We start from the raw sequence: 20,050 nt of genomic DNA, 5'->3' as shown, positions 1-20,050 counted from the left end.
ATATAATCATGGGTTTATTTCTGGGCTCTTTGTTCTGTTGGTCTGTGTGTCTGTTTTTTGTGCCAGTACCATACTGGTTTAATTACTAAGCTTTATAGTATATCTTGAAATCTGAGATTGTGATAGCTCCAATTTTGTTCGTCTTTCTCAAGATTGCTTTTGCCTATCTTCATGGATCCGCACAAATTTTAGAGTTATTTCTGATACTTTTGTGAAAAATGCTATCGGTATTTGGATAGGGATTACATTAAGTCTGTAGATTTCTTTAGGTAGTATGGACATTTTCACAGTATTTATTCTTCCAGTCCATGAGCATGGGATATCTTTCCATGTGTTTGTGTTATCTTCAATTTCTTTCCTCAGTGTTTTATAATTTTTAGAGGATAGTTCCTTTTACCTCCTTTTAAGTTTATTCCTAGGTATTTTTGGTGCAATTGTAAATGGACTATTGTCTTACATTTTCTTCCTGCTACTTCCATTATTACCAAGTAGAAATGCAGTACATTTCTATATATGGATTTTGTATCCTGCAACTTTACTGAATTACTTAGCAGTTCTAGTAGTTTTTTGTGGATTCTTTAGGATTTTCTACATATAGTATCATGTCATCTACAAATAGAGTCATACTACTTTACTAATTTGGATGCCTTTTATTTCTTGTCTGATTGCTGTGGCTAGGACTTTCAGCTGTTAATGTTGAATTTAAAAAGTGGTGAGAGTGGACATCCTTGTCTTGTTCCTGAGCTTAGAGGTAAAACTCTCAGTTTTTCACTAGCTATGGGTTTTTCACACATGACCTTTACTACGCTATGTTCTAAACCTTCTTTGTTGAGGGTTTTATTATGGATGGGTGTTGTACTTGGTCAAATGCTTTTCCTGCATCTCTTGAAGTGATCATGGGGTTTTTATCTGTGTTGATGTGAAGTACCCCATTGATTGATTTGCAGGTAGTAAACCACCTTTAAATCCTAGGAATAAATCCCACTTGATTGTGGTGAATAATTTTTTTTACCTTTTGTAGTGTCTTTATCTGGTTTTGGTGTCTGGGTGATGGCTGGCCTTGTAGAATGAATTTGGAAATTTTCCTGCCTCTTCTATCTTTTGGAATAGATTGAGAAGAATAGGTATTAAATTCTTCTTTAAATGTTTGTTAGAATTCACCTGTGAACCCCTCTGATCTGGACTTCTTAAAAAGTTCTTTGATTAGTGATTCAGTTTCACTGCTAGTAATCTGTCTGCTTAAATTTTCCATTTCTTCTTGGCACAATTTTGGTAGTTTATATGTTTCTAGGAATTTGTCCATTTTTTCTACTTTGTCCAATGTGTTGGCACATAATTTCTCATAATATTCTCTTATGATTTTTTATATTCTGTGGTATTGATTGTTACCTGCCCTCTTTAATTTCTGATTTTGACTGTGCGCTCATTCTCCCTCCCTGCTCTCTCCCTTTAGGAGTCTGGCTTTTTGTTAATCTTTTCAGAAAACCAGTTCCTGATTTCATTGGTCTTTTTTTTTTTTTTAAGTTTCTGTTTCATTTATTTCTGCTCTAATCTTTATTCTACTGGTTATTCTACGATTAGGTTGTTGATTTGAGATTTTTCTTCTTGAAGGAGGCCTGTATTACTATAAACTTCACTCTTAGAGTAACTGTTGCTGCATCCAAAAAATTTTGGGTTACTGTTTTTATTTTCATTCGTTTCCATGTGGTTTTTTTTTTTTTTTATTCAATTCTTGGTTGACCCATTCATTGTTTAGTAGCATGTTGCCTGACTTCCATATATTTGTGTTCTTTTTAGATCTTTTTCCTATAGCCAATTTCTAGTTAAATACCATTGTGCTTAGAAAAGATGAATGATAAAACTTCATTTTTTTGCATTTGTTGAGACTTGTTTTGTGGCCTAACATGTGATATACCCTGGTGAATGTTTTATGCGCACTTGAAAAGAATGTGTATTCAGCTGTTTTAGGATGGAATGTTCTGAATATATGTTAGATCCATCTGGTCCTTGAGTCATTAAAAATTATTTCCTTGTTATTTTTCTGTTTAGATGATCTAACCAGTTATGTAAATGGGATCTTAAAGTGCCCTACTATTATTGTGCTACTTTCAAAGTCTATTTTTTTGATACAAGTATTATGACCCCAGCATTCTTTTCACTTCTGTTTGGTTAATAAATTATTTTCCAACCTTTCACCCTTTTTTTTTTTTTTTTTAGAGCAGGGTTTGGGGGAGGGCAGATGGAAGGAGGGAGGAGAAGGAGAACCTTAAACAGACTCTGGGCTGATTGCAGAGCCTGAGTTGGGCTTGATCTTAGACCCCCAAATCACGACCTGAGCCAACGCCAAGAGTCAAAACGCTCAACCGACTGTGCCACCAGGAACCCTCACATTTTTAAAAAGTTTTATTTATTATATAATCTCTGCACCCAACGTGGGGCTCAAACTCACCGAGATCAAGAGTCATGTACTCCTCCAACTGAGCCAGCCAGGCACCTCTATCCCTTTACTTGTGTTCTGTGTCTTTAGGTCTGAAATGAGTCTTTTGCAGGCAACATAGGTCTTGCCTTTTTTTTTTTTTTTTCAATTAAAGATTTTATTTTTTTATTTGACAGAGAGAGGGGGAACACAATCAGGGGGAACGGGAGACAGAGAAGCAGGCTTCCCGCTGAGCAGGGAGCCTGATGTGGGGCTTGACCTGGGATCATGACCTGAGCTGAAGGCAGACGCTTAACTGACTGAGCCACCCAGGTGCCCCAGGTCTTGCTTTTGTTTTAATCCATTCTGTCACCCTGTGTCTTTTGAGAGTTTAGTCCATTTACATTGCAAGTAATTACTGATAGATGTGTACTTCCTGCCATTTTGTTACTTGTTTATAGGTATTTTTGTAGTTCTTCTCTAATCTTGTTCTCTTCTCTCCTCATTGGCTGGATTTCTTTAGTGATAAACTGGGATTCCTGTTTATTTTTTTGCATATCTATTACCAGTTTTTCACTTAACAGTTACCATTAGGTTTGTATATAATATAGTATGCATATAGCACTCTACGTTAAGTTGATGGTCATTAAAGTTTGAACCAGCTCTAAAAGCACGAAATTTTTACTCTCCTCCCCCTATTTTGGTATATGGTGTCATACTATGTATCCTTTGATTTTGTGAATCCGTTGACTGATCTTTTTATACATAGGCATAATTTACTGCTTTTGCACTTGTACTTTTCTTACTCCTGCTTATTGTCTTTCCTTTAGGCTCAAAGAGTCCCCTTTAACATTTCCTACAGGACTTACTTGGTGGTGATGCCTTCAACTTTTGTTTGGGAAACTTTTTATCTCTTTATTGATTCTGGATGGTAGCCTTCCTGGGTAGAGTATTCTTGCTTGCATGGTTTTTCTTTTCAGCACTTCAAATGGATCATGCCACTTTCTTCTAGCCTACAGAGGTTTTCTGCTGGAGGTGGGGCACATGTTAGCATGTTTTCTTTTTCTCTTGCTCATCTTAAAATTCTCTGTTGAGCACCATTTTTTGCCACTTGAATTACTACATGTCTTGGGGTGGCTCTCCTTGGGTTAATTTTGCTAGGGACTCTGTACCTCCTGGATCTGGATTTCTATTTGCTTCCTCAGATTTGAGAAGTTTTCATCTATTGTTCACATACATTTTCTACCCCCTTCTCTCCCTCTTCCCCTTCTGGGATCCCTGTATTGCAGATGTTTCTGTGCTCAGTGATGTTGCTGATCTATTCCCATTTTTTATTATTTTTTCTTTCTCCTTTTCAGCTGGATTGCTCTCCATTCATTGCTCTGTCTTCCAGGTAGCTGATTTGTTCTGTTTCCTCTGGTTTGCTCTTTATTCTCTCTTGCATATTTTCCATTTCAGTTACTGAGTTCTTGATCTCTGACTGGTTCTTTCTTATATTTTCTGTCTCTTGTGGAGAGTCTTACTGAAATCCTCCACTCTTTTCTCAAGTCCAGTGAGTATCTTTATAACTATTACTTTAAATCCTTTATCAGGCATATTGCTTATCTCCCTTTCGTTTAGTTCTCCTGCTATGATTTTTGACCTGTTCTTTCATTTGGGACACATTCCTTTGTCTTCTCATTTTGTCTAATGCTCTGTGTTTGTTTCTGTGTGTAAGGAAAGTCAGCTACATCTCCTGCTCTTGGAGGTAGTGACTTCGTGAAGAAGTAGTCCTGTAGTGCTGTGCAGTGTAATGTCTGACTTACTTCACTTACAATAACCTCTAGGTCCATCCATGTTGTCTCAAATGGAATGATGTCATCCTTTTTATATATACATAATCTAGTATCCATGTAGGTGTATGTTTAAAGCCTTTATTTATTTATTTGAGAGAGAGAGAGAGCACAAACAGGGAGTACCAAAGGGAGAGGGAGAAGTAGACTCCCTGCTGAGCAGGGATTTCCCAGGACCCTGGGATCATGACCTGAGCCAAAGGCAGATGCTTAGCCAACTGAGCCATCCAGGCTCCCTGTATTTAAATATATATACACACATATGTATATAAATGTAAATACATACAGTACATTTTCCTTCTCCGTTTGTCTGTTGATGGACTCTTGGGCTGCTTCCATAATTTGGGTATTATAAATAATGCTGCAATGAACATAGGGGTGCATATATTTTCCCAGTTAGTGTTTTCATTTACTATGGGTAAATACCCAGTAGTGGAATTCCTGCATCATACGGTGTTTTTTTAAAATATTTTATTTATTTACTTGACAGATCACAAGCAGGCGGAGGTGGGGTGGGGTGGGGAGCAGGATCCCCACTGAGCAGAGAGCCCAATATGGGGCTTGATCCCAGGACCCTGGGATCATGACCTGAGCCAAAGGCCGAAGCTTTAACCCACTGAGCCACCCAGGTGCCCCTCATGCGGTATTTTTAACTTTTTGAAGAACTTTAATAGTGTTTTCTCCATTGCCTTCCATTTTAGATTCCCACCAACAGTGCACAAGTGCCATCTCTTATTTCTTGCCAACACTTTTTATTGTTTGTGTCTTTTATTTTAGCCATTCTAACAGGTATGAGGTGATCTCTCATTATAGTTTTGATTTGTGTTTCCCTGATGAGTGATGTTGAGCATCTTTCCATGTGCCTGTTGGCCACCCGTATGACATCTTTGGAAAAGTGTTCATGTTCTCTGCCCATTTTGTAATTGGATTATTTTTTTGGCATTGAGTTGTATAAGTTCTTTATGTATTTTGGAGACTACCCCTTACTAGATACATCATTTGCAAATACTTTTTTCCACTCAGTAAGTTGCCATTTGGTTTTGTTGATTGTTTTACTTTGCTCTGCGGAAGCACTTGATGTAGTCCTAATAGTTCATTTTTTGTTTCCCTTGCCTTAGGAGAGCCTATCTAGAAAAATGTTACTGTGGCCAGTGTCAGAGAAAATACTACCTGTGTTTTCGTCTGGGATGTTTATGGTTTCAGGTCTCATTTAGGTCTTTAATCCATTTTGAGTTTATTTTTATATAAGTTGTAAGAAAGTGGTACAGGTTCATTCCTTTGCATGTAGCTATCCAGTTTTCCCAGCACCATTTGTTGAAAACACTGTCTTTCTCCCTGTTGTATATTCTTGCCTCCTTTTTCATGGATAAATTGACCATATAATAGTGGGTTTATTTCTGGGCTGTCTATTCTGTTCCATTGATCTCTGTGTCTGTTTTCGTGCGAGTACCATACTGTTTTGAGTACTGCTCTTTGTAGTGTATCTTAAAATCTGGGATTTGGATACATCCATCTTTGTTCTTTCTCAAAATTTCTTTGGCTCTTTGGGGTTTTCTTTAATTCCATACAGACTTTAGCATTATTTGTTTGATTTTGTGAAAAATGCTGTAAGTATTTTGATAGGGATTGCACTGAATCTCTAGATTCTTTTGGATATAATGGAAATTTTAACAATATTCTTCCAGTACATGGGCACAGAATATATTTCCATTTGTGCATTTTCAGTTTCTTTGACCCATGTTTTAGTTTTCAGAGCACAGGTCTTTCATCTCTTTAGTTAATTTTATTCCAGGGTATTTTATTCTTTCTGGTACAAGTGCAGATGGTATTTTTTAATTTGTCTTTCTGTTACTTTGTTATCAGTGTATAGAAATGCTGCTGATTTCTGGGTATTAATTTTGTATCCTGCCCCTCTACTAACTTCATTTATCACTTCTTATAATTTTTTGATGGAATCTTCAGGATTTTCTGTGTATCATATCATACAGTCTGCAAATAGTGATAGTTTACTACTTTACCAAGAGATGGATGTACCTTCTCTCTTGTCTAATTGCTGTGGCTAGGACTTTCCAGTACAGTGGTGAATAATGGTGGTGAGAATGGACATCCTTGTCTTGTTTCTGACCTTACATAGAAAGCTCTGTTTTTTCACTAAGTATTATGTTAGCTGTGGGTTTTCATATATGGCCTTTATTATATTGAGGTATATTCCCTCTAACCCCACTTTGTTCAGACTTTTATCATGAGTTGACACTGAATCTTGTCAAATACTTTTTCTGCAGCATTTGAGATGATTGTATGATCTTAATCCTTTGTTTTGATGATGTGGTGTATAACACTGATTGTTTTTTGCAAATAGTGAACCATTTTTGCATCCCTGGAATAAATCCCACATGATCTGCAGTGAATGATCTTTTTACTATATTACTGTATACAGTTGGCTTATATTGTTTTTTTCCATCTTTCATCCTCATAGATGCAAAAGTCTTCAGGGATATTGGACTGGAGATTGTGTGTGTGTGTGTGTGTGTGTGTGTGTGTGTGTGTGTGTGTGTGTATGTATGATGCCTGTGGTTTTGGTATTAGGGTAATACTGGTGTCATGAAATGAATTTGGAAGCTTTCCTAACTCTTTTTCAAATAGTTTGAAAATAATTGTGTATTTTTCCTTAAATGAGTAGTAAAATTTACCTGTGAATCCCTCTGGTTCTGAACAACTATTTTTGGTGATTTTTTGATTACCAATTAAATTTCACTACTAGGAATTGGTCTGTTCAGGTGGTCTGTTTTTTTCCTGGTTCATTTTTGGAAGGTTGTATTTTTCTAGGAATATATCCCTTTATTCTAGGTTGTCCAATTTGTTGGCATATAATTTGTCACAATATTTTCTTACAATCGTTTGTATTTCTCTGGTGTGAGTTGTTACTTCTGATTTTATTTATTTAGATACTTTCTCTTTTTTGGATGAATCTGGCTAAGGGTTTGTCTGTTTTGCCCTTTTTCCCCCTTTGCTCCTTTGCTAATTCCACATGTGAATGAGATCATATAGTATTTGTCTTTCTCTGGCCGACTTATTTCCCTTAGCATTATTCTCTCTAGCTCCATCCATGTTGTTGCAAATGGCAAGATTCCATTCTTTTTATAGCTGAATAATAATGTATTCTACATATATATTTTCTTTATTCATTCATCATCAGTGGATGCTTGGGCTGCTTCCATTGTTTGGCTATTATAAATAATGCTGCAGTAAACATGGGGGTGCATGTATCCCTTTGAATTAGTGTTTTTGGGTTTTTTGGTTAAATACCCAGTTGTGCAGTTCCTGAATCATACAGTAATACTATTTTTAATTTTTTAAAAATATTTTATTTATTTATTTGACAGAGAGAGATCACAAGTAGGCAGAGAGGCAGGCAGAGAGAGAGAGAGAGGAGGAAGCAGGCTCCCTGCTGAGCAGAGAGCCCGATGCAGGACTCGATTCCAGGACCCTGAGATCATGACCTGAGCTGAAGGCAGCGGCTTAACCCACTGAGCCACCCAGGCGCCCTATTTTTAATTTTTTGAGGAACCTCCATTCTGTTTTCTGCAGTGGTTGCTCTGGTTGGTATTCCCATCAACAGTACAAGAGAGTTTATTTTTCTCCACATCCTTGCCAATACTTGTTGTTGATGGTGTTTTTTATTTAAGCCATTCTGACAGGTATGAGGTAATACCTCATTGTAGTTCTGATTTGCAACTCCTTTATGAGTGATGTTGAGCATCTTTTCATATATCTGTTGGCCAACTCTGTGTCTCTGGAGAAATATCTGTTCATATCTTCTGCCCATTTTAAAATTGTTTGGGGAGGGTGTTGAGTTTTATTAGTTCTTTATGTATTTTTGGATACTAACCTGTTACTGGATGTCATTTGCAAACATCTTCTCCCATTGAGTTGGTTGCCTTTAATTGACGGTTTCCTTTGCTTTAGGGAAACTTTTTATTTTGATATAGTCCTAGTAGTTTATTTTTGCTTTTATGTCCCTTGCCTCAGGCGACATATCTAGAAAAATGTTGCTATGGCCAGTGTCTGACCAGTTATTGCCTGTGCTCTCTTCTAGGAGTTTCATGGCTTTGGGTCTCACATTTACATCTTCAAACCATTTTGACTTTATTTTTGTGTATAGTGATAGAAAGTGGTCCCACTGCATTCGTTTACATGTAGCTGTCCAGTTTTTCCAACACCATTTGTTGAAGAGACTGTTTCTTTTCTGTTGTATATTCATTCCTCCTTTGTTGAAGATTAATTAACTGTTTAACCATGGGGTTTATTTTGGGGTTTTCTGTTCTATTCCATTGATCCACATGTCTGTCTTATGCCAATACCATACTGGTTTAATTACTACCACATTGTAATCTAGAATTGTGATACCTCCAGTTTTTTCCTTTTCAAGATTGCTTTGAGTATTTGAGGTCTTTTGTGCTTCCGTACAAATTTTAGAATTGTTTGTTCTAGTGCTGTGAAAAATGCTGTTGGTATTTGGATAGGGATTGCATTAAATCTATACACTGCTTTGGGTAGTATAGACATTTTAACAATATTTCTTCTTCTAGTCCATGAGCACAGAATATCTTTCCATTTCTTTGCATTGTCTTTAATTTTTTCATCAGTGTTCAACAGTTTTCAGACTACAGGTCTTTCACCTCCTTGGTTAAATTTATTCCTAGATATATTACTGGTTTTGGTGCAATTGTAAATGGGATTGTTTCCTTAATTTCATGTTCTTTGCTTCATTATTAGTGAGTAGAAATACAACAGGTTTCTCTACATTGATTTTTGTAGTCTATGACTTTACTGTATTCATTTTTCAGTTTTAATGGATTTTTGGATTCTTCAGGGTTTTCTATACATACAGTATCATCTGCAAATAGTTTTATTACTACTTTACCAGTTTGGATGCCTTTTATTTCTTTGTTGTCTAATTGCTGTGGCTAGGACTTCCAGTACGGTGTTGAATAAAAATAGTGAGACTGGACACCTTTGCTTGTTCCCCATCTTAGGAGAAAAGCTCTGTTTTCTCCCATTGAATATGATGTTAGCTGTGAGTTTTTCATATATGGCCTTCATTGTGTTCCCTCTAAGCCTACTTTGTTGAGGGTTTTATCATGGATGGATGTTGTACTTGGTGGAGTGGTTTTCCTGTATCTATTGAAGTGATCATATGGTTTTTATTCTTATTGGTGTGAAATATCCTGTTGATTTGACTCGCCAATATTGAACCAGTTTTGCACCCTAGGAATAATTCCCATTTCATTGTGGTGAATGATTTTTTCAGTATACTGTTGGATTCAGTTGGCTGATACTTTGTTGGGGTTTTTTGTATCTGTGTTCATGAGGGATGTTGGCCTGTGGTTCCTTTTTTTTTTTTTTTTTTTTTGTGGTGTCTTTATCTGGTTTTGGTGTCTGGGTGATACTGGCTTTGTAGAATGAATTTGGAAGTTTGCCTTCCTCCTCTGTTCTTGGAACAGTTTGTAAAGAATAGGTATTAATTTTTAAATGTTTGATAGAATCCACCTGTGAAGCTCTCTGGTTCTGGACTTCTGTTTAGGGGAATTTTCAAATATTACTGATTAACTTTCATTGTTGGTAATTGGTCTGTTCAAATTTTCTCTTCCTGCTTTAGTTTTGCTAAGTTCTATGTTTCTAGGAATCTATCCATTTCTTCTCAGTTGTCCAATTTGTTGGCATATAGGTTTTCATAATAATCTGTTAAAGTTGTGCAACATCTGAACAACACAACAATACTCTGTTGTGTTGGTTGTTATTTCTTTCATTTGTGATTTTGAGTCCTCTGTCTCTGTCTCTCGCTCTTGAATCTGTCTAGAAGATTACCAGTTTTATTGGTCTTTTCAAAGAACCAGTTCCTAGTTTCATCTATTTTTTTAGATTATGTATTATTTCTGCTCTAACTTTATTATTTCCTTCCTTGAGTTTGGTTTGGGTTTTGTTTCTTTTTGTAGATCGTTTTAGGTATAAACTTAGGTTGTGGGAGACTTTTCTTGCTCCTTGAGGCAGGCCTATATTCTATACTTCCCTTTTAGAACCACTTTTGCTGCATCCCAGAGATTTTGGGGCATTGTGGTTTTGTTTTCACTTGTTTCCATATAATTCTATTTTTTTGGTTGACCCATTCGTTGTTCAGTAGCATCTTACTTAACTTACATGTATTTGTGTCTTTCCAGCTTTTTTCTTGTGGTTGATTTCTAGTTTCGTAATGTTGTGGTCAGAAAAGATGCATGGTATGACTTCAGTTTTTTAAAAAATTTATTCAGACTTGTTTTGTGACTTGTGTCCCATTCTGGAGAATGCTCCATGTGCAGTTGAAAAGAATGTGTATTCATTCTGTTTTAGGATGCAGTGATCTCAGTATGTCTGTTAAATCCAGCTGGTCCAGAGGATCATTCAAAGCTAGTGTTCCCTTACTGATTTTCTGTTTGGATGATCCGTCCATCAGTGTATGTGGGATGTTAACATCCCCTACTATTATTGTGTTAATATTATTTCCTTCATGTATTTATTTGACAGAGAGTACAAGTAGACAGAGTGGCAGGCAGAGGGACAGGGAGAAGCAGGCTCCCCACTGAGCAGGGAGCCCGATGCAGGGCTCGATCCCAGGACCCTGGGATCATGACCTGAGCCAAAGGCAGCTGCTCAACTGACTGAGCCACCCGGGCACACACCACCCATCTGCCCCCAGCTCTCTTTTGACATCCATTTACATGATAAATCTTTTCCATCCCCTCATTTTCCAAATGCAGTTGTGTTTAGGTTTGAAATTAGTCTCTTGTAGGCAGCATTATGATGGGTCTTGTTTTTTATTCGCTTACCACCCTCTGCCTTTTGATTGGAGCGTTTAGTCAGTTTACACTCAAAGTAATTATTGATGTGTATTTATTGCCATTTTGTTACTTGTTTTGAGGTTGTTTCTGTAGATTTTTCTCTAATCCTTTCCTCTTTTGCTCTTTCATGGTTTGTTGGCTTTCTTTAGTGATAACTTGTGTTCCCTTCTCTTTATTCTTTGCGTATGTGTTACTGTGTGTGTGGTTACAATCAGGTTTCCACACATCTTCTGCGTAACATCTTCTGCGTAATAGCATCTGTATGAAGTTGATAGTTACTTAAGTATGAATATATTGTATACTCCTCTGCCTGCTATGTTTTACACATATGGTGTCATAGTTAGCATCCTTTCATGGATCCCTTGACTGGCTTTTACAGAAATACTTATTTTTACTGCTTTTGTGTTTCCTCTCTTTGTACTATCACTTTCAGTCTGGCCTTTCCAAACAGTTCCCTTTAGTATTTCTTGCAGGGCTAGTTTAGTGGTCGGGAACGCCTTTCATTTTTGTCTGTGAAACTCTCTCTCCCCCTCTATTCTGAATGATGTACTTGCTGAACAGAGTATTCTTGGCTGCAGACTTCTTTCCTGTCAGCATTTTCAGTATATCATGCCACTCCCTTCTGAGCTGCCAAGTGACTACTGAAAACTGTACTGATAGCTTTTTGGAGTTTCCCTTGTATGTGATTTTTTCCTGCTTTGAAATTTTTTTTATCACTATATTTTTGCCACATTAATTGCTGTGTGTCTTGGTGTGCACCTTCTGTGAATTTGTTGGGGGCTCTCTGTGCTCATAGATTTGTTTCCTTTCCCAGATGAGGGAAGTTTTCAGCTGTTACTCAAATAAATTTTCTGTCCCCTTCTCTCCTCTAACATCCCCATAATACAGATGTTACCACATTCGATTGAGTCAATCAGGCATATTATTTATATTCGTTTCACTTAGATTTGTTGCTTTGATTTGGTCCTGTTCTTTCATTTGGGACAGATTTCTGTGTCTCCTCTTTATGTTGTATATGTGTGAGGAAAGCCAGCCACTTCTCTCGCTCTTAGCGATAGCAGCCTTCTGAAGAATAGGGCCAGAAATGCAGTGCCGTGTCCCCTGTTCCCTGGGGCCTGGCACTTCAGAGTGTCTCCTGGGTGTGCTGTGCTTGTTCTGCGGTTGAGTCCTGGGCATCACCTTCCTCAGATCCAGGTTCGCTTTGCCTGCTCTGTGCAGGGCCTGGTTCCCAGCAGGGGAGAGGCGCATTTTAACAAGGTACACAGTCGTATGCTTGTGAAACTTGCCCTGTGCCGATGGTTGAGGTCAAGGGTTGTGTTGGCAGAGTTTGCACTGGTCTTCAGGGGGAGGAGGGCCTGACTTTTTTCCCCTACTTTTTCTTTTTTTAGTCTCTTTGATTTATTTCTGCTCTGATCGTTATACTTTCTTTCCCTCTACTCCCCTGGAACCTTACTTGAGCCTTTTTTTTTTCCTTTGGAATTAGGCTTGTAGCGCTATATACGTCCCTCTTAGAACTGCTTTCTCTGTATCCCAAAGATCTTGCACTATTGTTTTCTTTTCATTTTCATTTACCTCCATGTATTTTCTTTTCTTCTTGGCTTGCTTCCTTGAACAATGGGTAGATTGTACTGTCTCCCTATGCTTTTTTTTTTTTTTCTAGTCCTTCTTTGCTGGGATTTGTCTCATACCATTATGATCAGAAAAGATACATGTGGGCGCCTGGGTGGCTCAGTGGGTTAAGCCGCTGCCTTCGGCACAGGTCATGATCTCAGAGTCCTGGGATCGAGTCCCGCATCGGGCTCTCTGCTCAGTAGGGAGCCTGCTCCCTCTATCTCTCTCTCTCTCTGCCTGCCTCTCCATCTACTTGTGATCTCTCTCTGTCAAATAAATAATAAATAAAATCTTTAAAAAAGGAAAAGATACATGCTAGGAGTTAAATCTCCTTAAATTTACTGAGGCTTGTTTTGTGGCCTGATTTATGTTCTAGTCTGGAGAACATTCCATGTGCACTTGAAAAGGATGTATATTCTGTTTAGGGATGGGATGATCTGAATATATGTTCTGTCCATCTGGTCTAATGTTTCCTTCAAAGACTATTTTCCTTATTGATTTTCTGCCTCCATCTATCCCATTGATGGAAATGGGAGTTTTAAAGACCGCCCCCCCTCCATTACTGCTGTATTACCATCAGTTTCTCTCTTTAGGTCTGTAAATCCTTGCTTTATCTTCTTAGGTGCTCCAGTATTGGGTGCATAAATATTAATATTTGTTATATCCACTTGTTACTATAGTAATGTCCTTCCTTGCCTCTAAAACAATCTTTGTTTTAACAAAGTCTATTTTTTTTCTGGTGCTGATACACTGGAAAACAATATGGAGGTTCCCAAAAAAGTTAAAAATAAATACCCTAAGTTAAGAGTATAAAAGTTAAAATTATGGGGAGGGTATGTGCTTTGGTGAGTGCTGTGAAGTGTGTAAACCTGGCGATTCACAGACCTGTACCCTTAGGGATAAAAATATATTATATGTTTATAAAAAATAAAAAAAAATTTAAAGAATTAAGAGTATAAAAGTTAAAATTAAAAAAGTTAAAAATAAATACCCTAATAAATACCCTAAAAATATTTACCCAAAGAAAGCAAAAACCAGTAGCTCAAAGGGATACATACCCCGATATTTACAGCAGCATTATCCACAGTGGCCAAAATATTGGAACAGCCCAAGTGTCCACTGACTGATTAATGGATAAAGAAGATGTGTGTGTGTGTGTGTGTGTGTGTAATGAATTATTACCCAGCCATAAAAAAAAGATTGAAATCTTGCCTTTGCAATGACATGATGGAGTTAGAGAGTATAATGCTAAGCAAGATAAGTCACTCAGAGAAAGACAAATACCGTATGGTTTCGCTCAGGTGGAATTTACAGAGCAAAACAAAGGAGGGACTAGGGGGAGAGAAACAAAGAGAACAAACTGATGGTCATCAGAATGGAGGCGGGTGAGGTGATGGGGATGAAGGAGTGAGTGTACTGCTTGTGAGGAGCACCACGGGTTGGATGGCAGTGGTGGATCATTGGATTATATAGCTGAAACTTACCCTGTATGTTAAATAACTGGAATTCAAATAAAAACAGTATTTTTGATATAAATATTAAATGTATAATGATCTATAATCCTGTTTGGGGATGTGCTTTAAAACTTTCTGAGGTGTTCAACAAACTCCATGATTTGAAATGGCACATGAAGTCTTTTTTACTAATTAGGCTTGTTTATTTGGTATTTTCAGTTACTTGGAAAGCACTGTCAAACCAACAGTGATGAGCATTAGTTTATATTATATGGGTAAGTGCTATAACGAGCCTAGAAAATATATGAAGTTCCTTGTTTTACTATGTCCTAGTATAAGGCCACTACTTAAGTGATCGGTATGTTATGTCACAGAAATAACCAGATTTCCTTGTCAGTTGCATTATAATGAACTTTCAGATCTTTAACCATGTCCATTTGAGGATTGGTTTTTTGGGGTGGTTTTGTTTTTTTGTTTGTCATTTATAGTTTTAAGATTTAGTCTAGAGCACATGAGCAGGGGGAGGGGCAAAGAGAATCCTCAAGCAGATTCCCTGCTGAGCTCAGAGCCTGATGTGGGGCTCAATTGTAGGGACCTGAGCCAAAATCAAGAGCCAGCCACCCCTCATTTGATGCTCTTGCAAAATGTGTTTCTTCTTCAAAGAGATTCATAAAGGGAACTTCTGACAAATAATGGTTTTTGGTATATTCAAAACTGAGCTAGGTAAGAATTTCCAGAAATAATGGAAAAGCCACATTCAAACAAAAACTAATATAGGACTGAATGAATTGAGGAAAATGATAAAATATCCTTCATGAACAAATTGAAACATTTAATTTTTCTCCCTACCTCAACCCTCCACAGTCCTGAAACTGAGTATTCTTCCTTCTGTGGCAATTATAGTTACTTGTGTAAGTTAAATAAAAACCTGTTCTCCTAACAGGACACTGTTTGGAAGATTGGTTATATTACAAAGGCTTTGACTGGAATGTCGTGCTTGAGAGAGAAATGCATCACCTCAGATACGACCAGACCGCTTTAAGGAATTAAGATTGACCTTACGGAACCAAGGGAGCCTCTTGGAACTGTTGGCCTGATTCCTTGCTTGCAGAGTTCCCAGCGACCTTACCAGGTGAGTAAGGAATGTCTTCCTGGAGGGTGCAAGAATCACAGCATATTTTGGGCATCTGAAGAAGAGAAATTCACTCAAATCAACAGGAATTGCAGGCAGGTCCGATGATGAGAATTTGGCTTGTCTCTGGCCTTGAGTTTAATCTAGAGATTCCTTTAAAATCTGCTTTACTTGGAACTTTTTATAAGGACCTAATGATCAGTCACTGTTCTTGATGAGCTTATGTGAATAATTGGGCCAAGTTAGTTAAAACTGGGCTTGTTTTAACACTAATGAGTTTTGATTTGGCTATTTCTGGAAATAAGGGTGAATTTAGAAAAACTGTTCCAGTATGGTATCCTTATGATGTTCGAGTCTAGTTTCAACTTTAAATGTTGTTTGCCTAAGCTAGACAACTGGAGGTAAACTTCAGAGAGATTGCTCTAAGAGCTCCCATGTAAACAGTTTCCCTGATGGTTACTCTGTGGGGGATAATAAAAAGGACCCTGTGGGCCTATGGATGATTGAGACAGCGGGATGAGGGGATGGACTCCCCAGCAGTTGTGGGACTCTCGTATCACCTTGAGCACTTCTCTGTGGCTGGCATGACAAAATTGCTCCTTAAAAATCAGAGCGTTGTGCTCGCTTCGGCAGCACATATACTAAAAATCAGAGCGTTACCCCACTCCATGGGGCTAAGTATAAAATAGTGGAGATAAGGGATGGTCTCACCTTGCTTCATGATTGGAGAATGCACTTAGGGATGCCCTTCTCTCGAGAGACCAGTCCTCTCCCACTTACCCACAATTCCTCATTCCTAGGATATTGTAAAGGCTAGACAAGGCAAAGAGGGCTTCTTGATGGTTTTATCCTTCACCCACATTTGCCCTAGGAGGTACCTCTGTCAATGTCACATTGTAAGTAGAGGCTTTAGCCAAGCAGACAGGAGCCACTTTTAACCAAATACAACGCGAAGCCACCCACACATTTGAAAAGTGGGCCTCCAAAACCTAATGGCCATTGATACCCTGACTGCAAGTCAAAGAGGAAGTTATTAATGCTAATACTGAGACTAAATGACATGCATATGTCCCAGATATCTCTCCCTGTGTATCCAAAGTTTTAGCAGATGTGCATACCATACCTAAATTTTTTTTTTTTTAACAATGGGCACATTATGCTGAGCTACACAACCAATCTTCTTACCGGATTTGTGGTTTACTGCCCCTACCAAGCACTGCAGGCCGCCCTTAGTGGTCTTCTCCATTACACGATACAGATGAGCATTATTTGTAGCAGTGCATAGCCCATGTGTCACCTCAGTACCAGCACACACACGGATATTTCCATTACTAAGAAGGTGTTTTCTTGGCGGCCTATGGAAAATATTACATGGAACTCTCCAGGCCATAAGAGGCCTTCCTCTTACCTTCAGACAATATGCCAACCCGGGGATAGGCTCCCAGAACTGACAGATAGGACCCATGTTCCATTGGGTCTAGAAATCTGACCTCTATTTTTCTTCCATCAGGCTTAGAAAATGGCATATGGCCCATTGAAGTCCTTGATCAGTGCACACTGAAGGCCTTAAATGATTCTCAAAAGAGCATTACAGTATTAAACACTGAAATGACCCAAATGCATAAAGCAGTTCTGGAAAGTAGAATGGCATTAGAGGTCTTAAAATAAGCAGCACAAGGAGGAATATATGCCATTACTAAGGCAGAATTCTTTCGATACTAACAGAAATAGAACAGAATTCTTTCGATACTAACAGAAATAGATGGGAGTAATCAAACTGGTGCTCTTTGTGTGACTGGTTACACTCCTGGTCAGGAGGTGGGCTACAGCCCATGATAAAGGGTCATCACATTGCTCTTCTTCTTTTCGTTATGATAATCCCAGTGTGTTCTCTTCACTTTGTTCTCTTCTGTTGTCCAGATACGTGGAAGCAGTTCCTGACTCCTTCACTGAGCCAGAACATGATCCTTAGTACTCAGAACAAGTCCGCCCCCGCGCACCATCTGGACTCTGCAACAGTGGCCCTCCGTAGGGACAGTTTTGGTCCCATAGGTAGGGATAGCTCTACAACCCCATTCACATGAAGTTACAGAAGATGAGCCCTCCGTCCTTCAGCCTTAAAGATCTGAGGACCGAAAAAATAGCCAGATGGGAAATGAGGAATAGAAGAAAAAAAAAAAAAAAAAACCTCATCTTTAACCCAGAACACCCAGCATGGAGCCCAGTGCAGGGCTCAAACTCAAAACCCTGAGTGAGATCAAGACCTGGATGTTCAACCAGCTTAGCCATCCAGGCACCTCAGCTGGCTGCTATGTTCTTGAATGGTCTCATGCCTGCCTGTATGTCTCCCTGAGAGTTAGTATTTGAGCTGAATGACAAACTACCAAGATTTCTCTTTTGCTTTTCAAGTGGAATTTGAAGAAGGGCAGCTGCCTTCAGCGTGGGTCATGATTCCAGGGTCCTAGGGTTGAGGCCCCCATCAAGCTCCCTACATGGATCCTGCTTCTCCCTCTCTTTCTACCCATCCCCCTGCTTGTGCTGTCAAATAAATAAAATCTTTAAAAAAAAAAATCTGAGGGGCACCTGGGTGGCTCAGTGGGTTAAAGCCTCTGCCTTCAGCTCAGGTCACAATCCCAGGGTCCTGGGATCCAGCCCCGCATCGGGCTCTCTACTCAGTGGGGAGCCTGCTTCCCCTCCTCTCTCTGCCTGCTTGTGATCTCTGTCAAATAAAAATTTTTGAATAAGACATTTATGATCTAAGACTCCCTCCCCTGGATCTCTTACAACTTAAGAGATGTAGTAAGTAAATGTGGGACTGACAGTTAAGGACTGCGTTCTCTCACCCCCACGTTTACACAGAGCTGTCCTAACTCCCAGTGTGACTACATTTGGAAAGTATTACATCTCTTAAGTCCCTAATGTTACATGAGATCATGAGGGTGGGGTTTTAATCCACTAGGACTGGTACCTTGATAAGAACAGAGGTGCAAATCAAAACCACAATGAGATCCCGCCTCAAACACCAGTCAGGACAGCTACAGTCAGGAAATGACAGATGTTGGCAAGGATGCAGAGAAAGGGGAACCCTCCTACACTGTTGGTGGGAATGCAAGCTGGTGCAGCCACTCTGGAAGACAGTGTGGAGGCTCCTCAAGATGTTAAAAATAGAGCTACCTATGACCCAGCGATCACACTACTGGGTATTTACCCCAAAGATACAAATGTGATTTGAAGGGGCACATGCACCCCACTGTTTATAGCAATATCCATAATAGCCAAACTATGGAAAGACCTTAGATGTCTGTCAACATTAATATATAATGATTATATATGTGTGTGTGTATACACACACAATGGAATATTATGCAGCCATCAGAAAAGTGCAACAGTGGGCGCCTGGGTGGCTCAGTGGGTTAAAGCCTCTGCCTTCCGCTCAGGTCATGATCCTGGGGTCCTGGGATTGAGTCCCACGTTGGGTTCTCTGCTTGGTGGGGAACCTGCTTCCTCCTCTCTCTCTGCCTGATTCTCTGCCTACTTGTGATCTCTGTCAAATAAGTAAATAAAAATCTTTTTTTTTTAAATTTATTTGACAGAGATCACAAGTAGGCAGAGAGGAGGAAACAGGCTCCCCGCTGAGCAGAGAGCCCGATGCGGGGCTCGATCCCAGGACCCTGAGATCATGACCTGAGCCAAAGGCAGCGGCCCAACCCACTGATCCACCCAGGCGCCCTAGTAAATAAAAATCTTTAAAAAAAAATGCAACAGTGTGGATGGAACTAGAAGGTATAATGCTAAGTGAAATAAGTCAGAGAAAGACAATTACATCTCACAGATATGTGGAATTTGAGAAACAAGGCAGGGACGGTTGGGGGGAAGAGGGAAAAAATGAAGAAATCAGAAAGGGAGACAAACCGTAAGAAACTCTTAACCTCAGGAAACAAACTGAGGGCTACTGGGATGGTGGGGATAAGGTGGCTGGGTGATGGACATTGGGGAGTGTATGTGCTATTGTGAATGTTGTGAATTGTGGAAGACCGATGAATCACATAAATGTACCCTGAAACAAATAATACATTATATGTTAATTTTAAAAAGCCATCCAGGGGCACCTGGGTGGCTCCGTGGGTTAAGGCCTCTGCCTTCGGCTCAGGTCATGATCCCAGGGTCCTGGGATTGAGCCCTGCATCGGGCTCTCTGCTCAGCAGGGAGCCTGCTTCCCCCCCATCTCTACCTGCCTCTGCCTACTTGTGATCTCTCCCTCTGTCAAATAAATAAATAAAATCTTAAAAAAAAAAAAAAAAGCCATCCAGTTGAGGGTGCCTCCGTGGGTCAGTGGGTTAAGCACCTCCCTTCAACTCAGGTCATGATCCTAGGGCTCCTTGCTCAGCAGGGCAGCTGCTTCTCCCTCTCCCTCCCTCTGCTTGTGTGTGTGCATTTGCTCATTCATTCTCATTCTCTGTCTCTCTCAAAAAATAGTCAGCCAGTCAATGCATCAGGCTTCCCAGCTTTAAATATTGTAACAATGACCCAGTTTCCAAAAGCAGGTCAGACTGCTTAATGGCCAAGAGTTTGTGCCATCAGCATCGGGCCAAATCTCTGGCCTTACTACACTGTATATGCACAAGCCAGTCCACCCCATACTTGGTCTCTTTCTGACTCTTTTGTTCTGGAGTCTGCTCCCTCTGCCTCTCCCCGCATTTGTTCTCTCAATCTCTTACTCTCTCAAATAA

General features: G+C 39.3%; 1 protein-coding gene across 4 annotated transcripts in view; it reads left to right on the top strand.

Moving 5' to 3' along the window:
* BCL2L10 (BCL2 like 10) overlaps positions 1 to 18,064 on the top strand; it is a 36,711-nt gene extending 18,647 nt beyond the window's left edge. For all 4 annotated transcript variants that reach the window (XM_059181571.1, XM_059181569.1, XM_059181570.1 and 1 more), the window contains 2 exons: positions 15,132 to 15,320; positions 17,241 to 18,064. Coding sequence is in view for 1 of the 4 variants with exons in the window: in XM_059181568.1 (XP_059037551.1) it covers positions 15,132 to 15,171 (40 nt within the window). In the remaining 3 variants the exon portion in view is untranslated. The remainder of the gene's footprint in view (positions 1 to 15,131; positions 15,321 to 17,240) is intronic.
* The last annotated feature ends 1,986 nt before the right edge of the window (positions 18,065 to 20,050 follow it).

The sequence above is a fragment of the Mustela lutreola genome, chromosome 7 (genome assembly GCF_030435805.1).
Source record: "Mustela lutreola isolate mMusLut2 chromosome 7, mMusLut2.pri, whole genome shotgun sequence".
NCBI classification, from domain to species: Eukaryota; Metazoa; Chordata; class Mammalia; order Carnivora; family Mustelidae; genus Mustela; species Mustela lutreola.
This window is presented reverse-complemented; position numbering and strand designations above follow the sequence as displayed.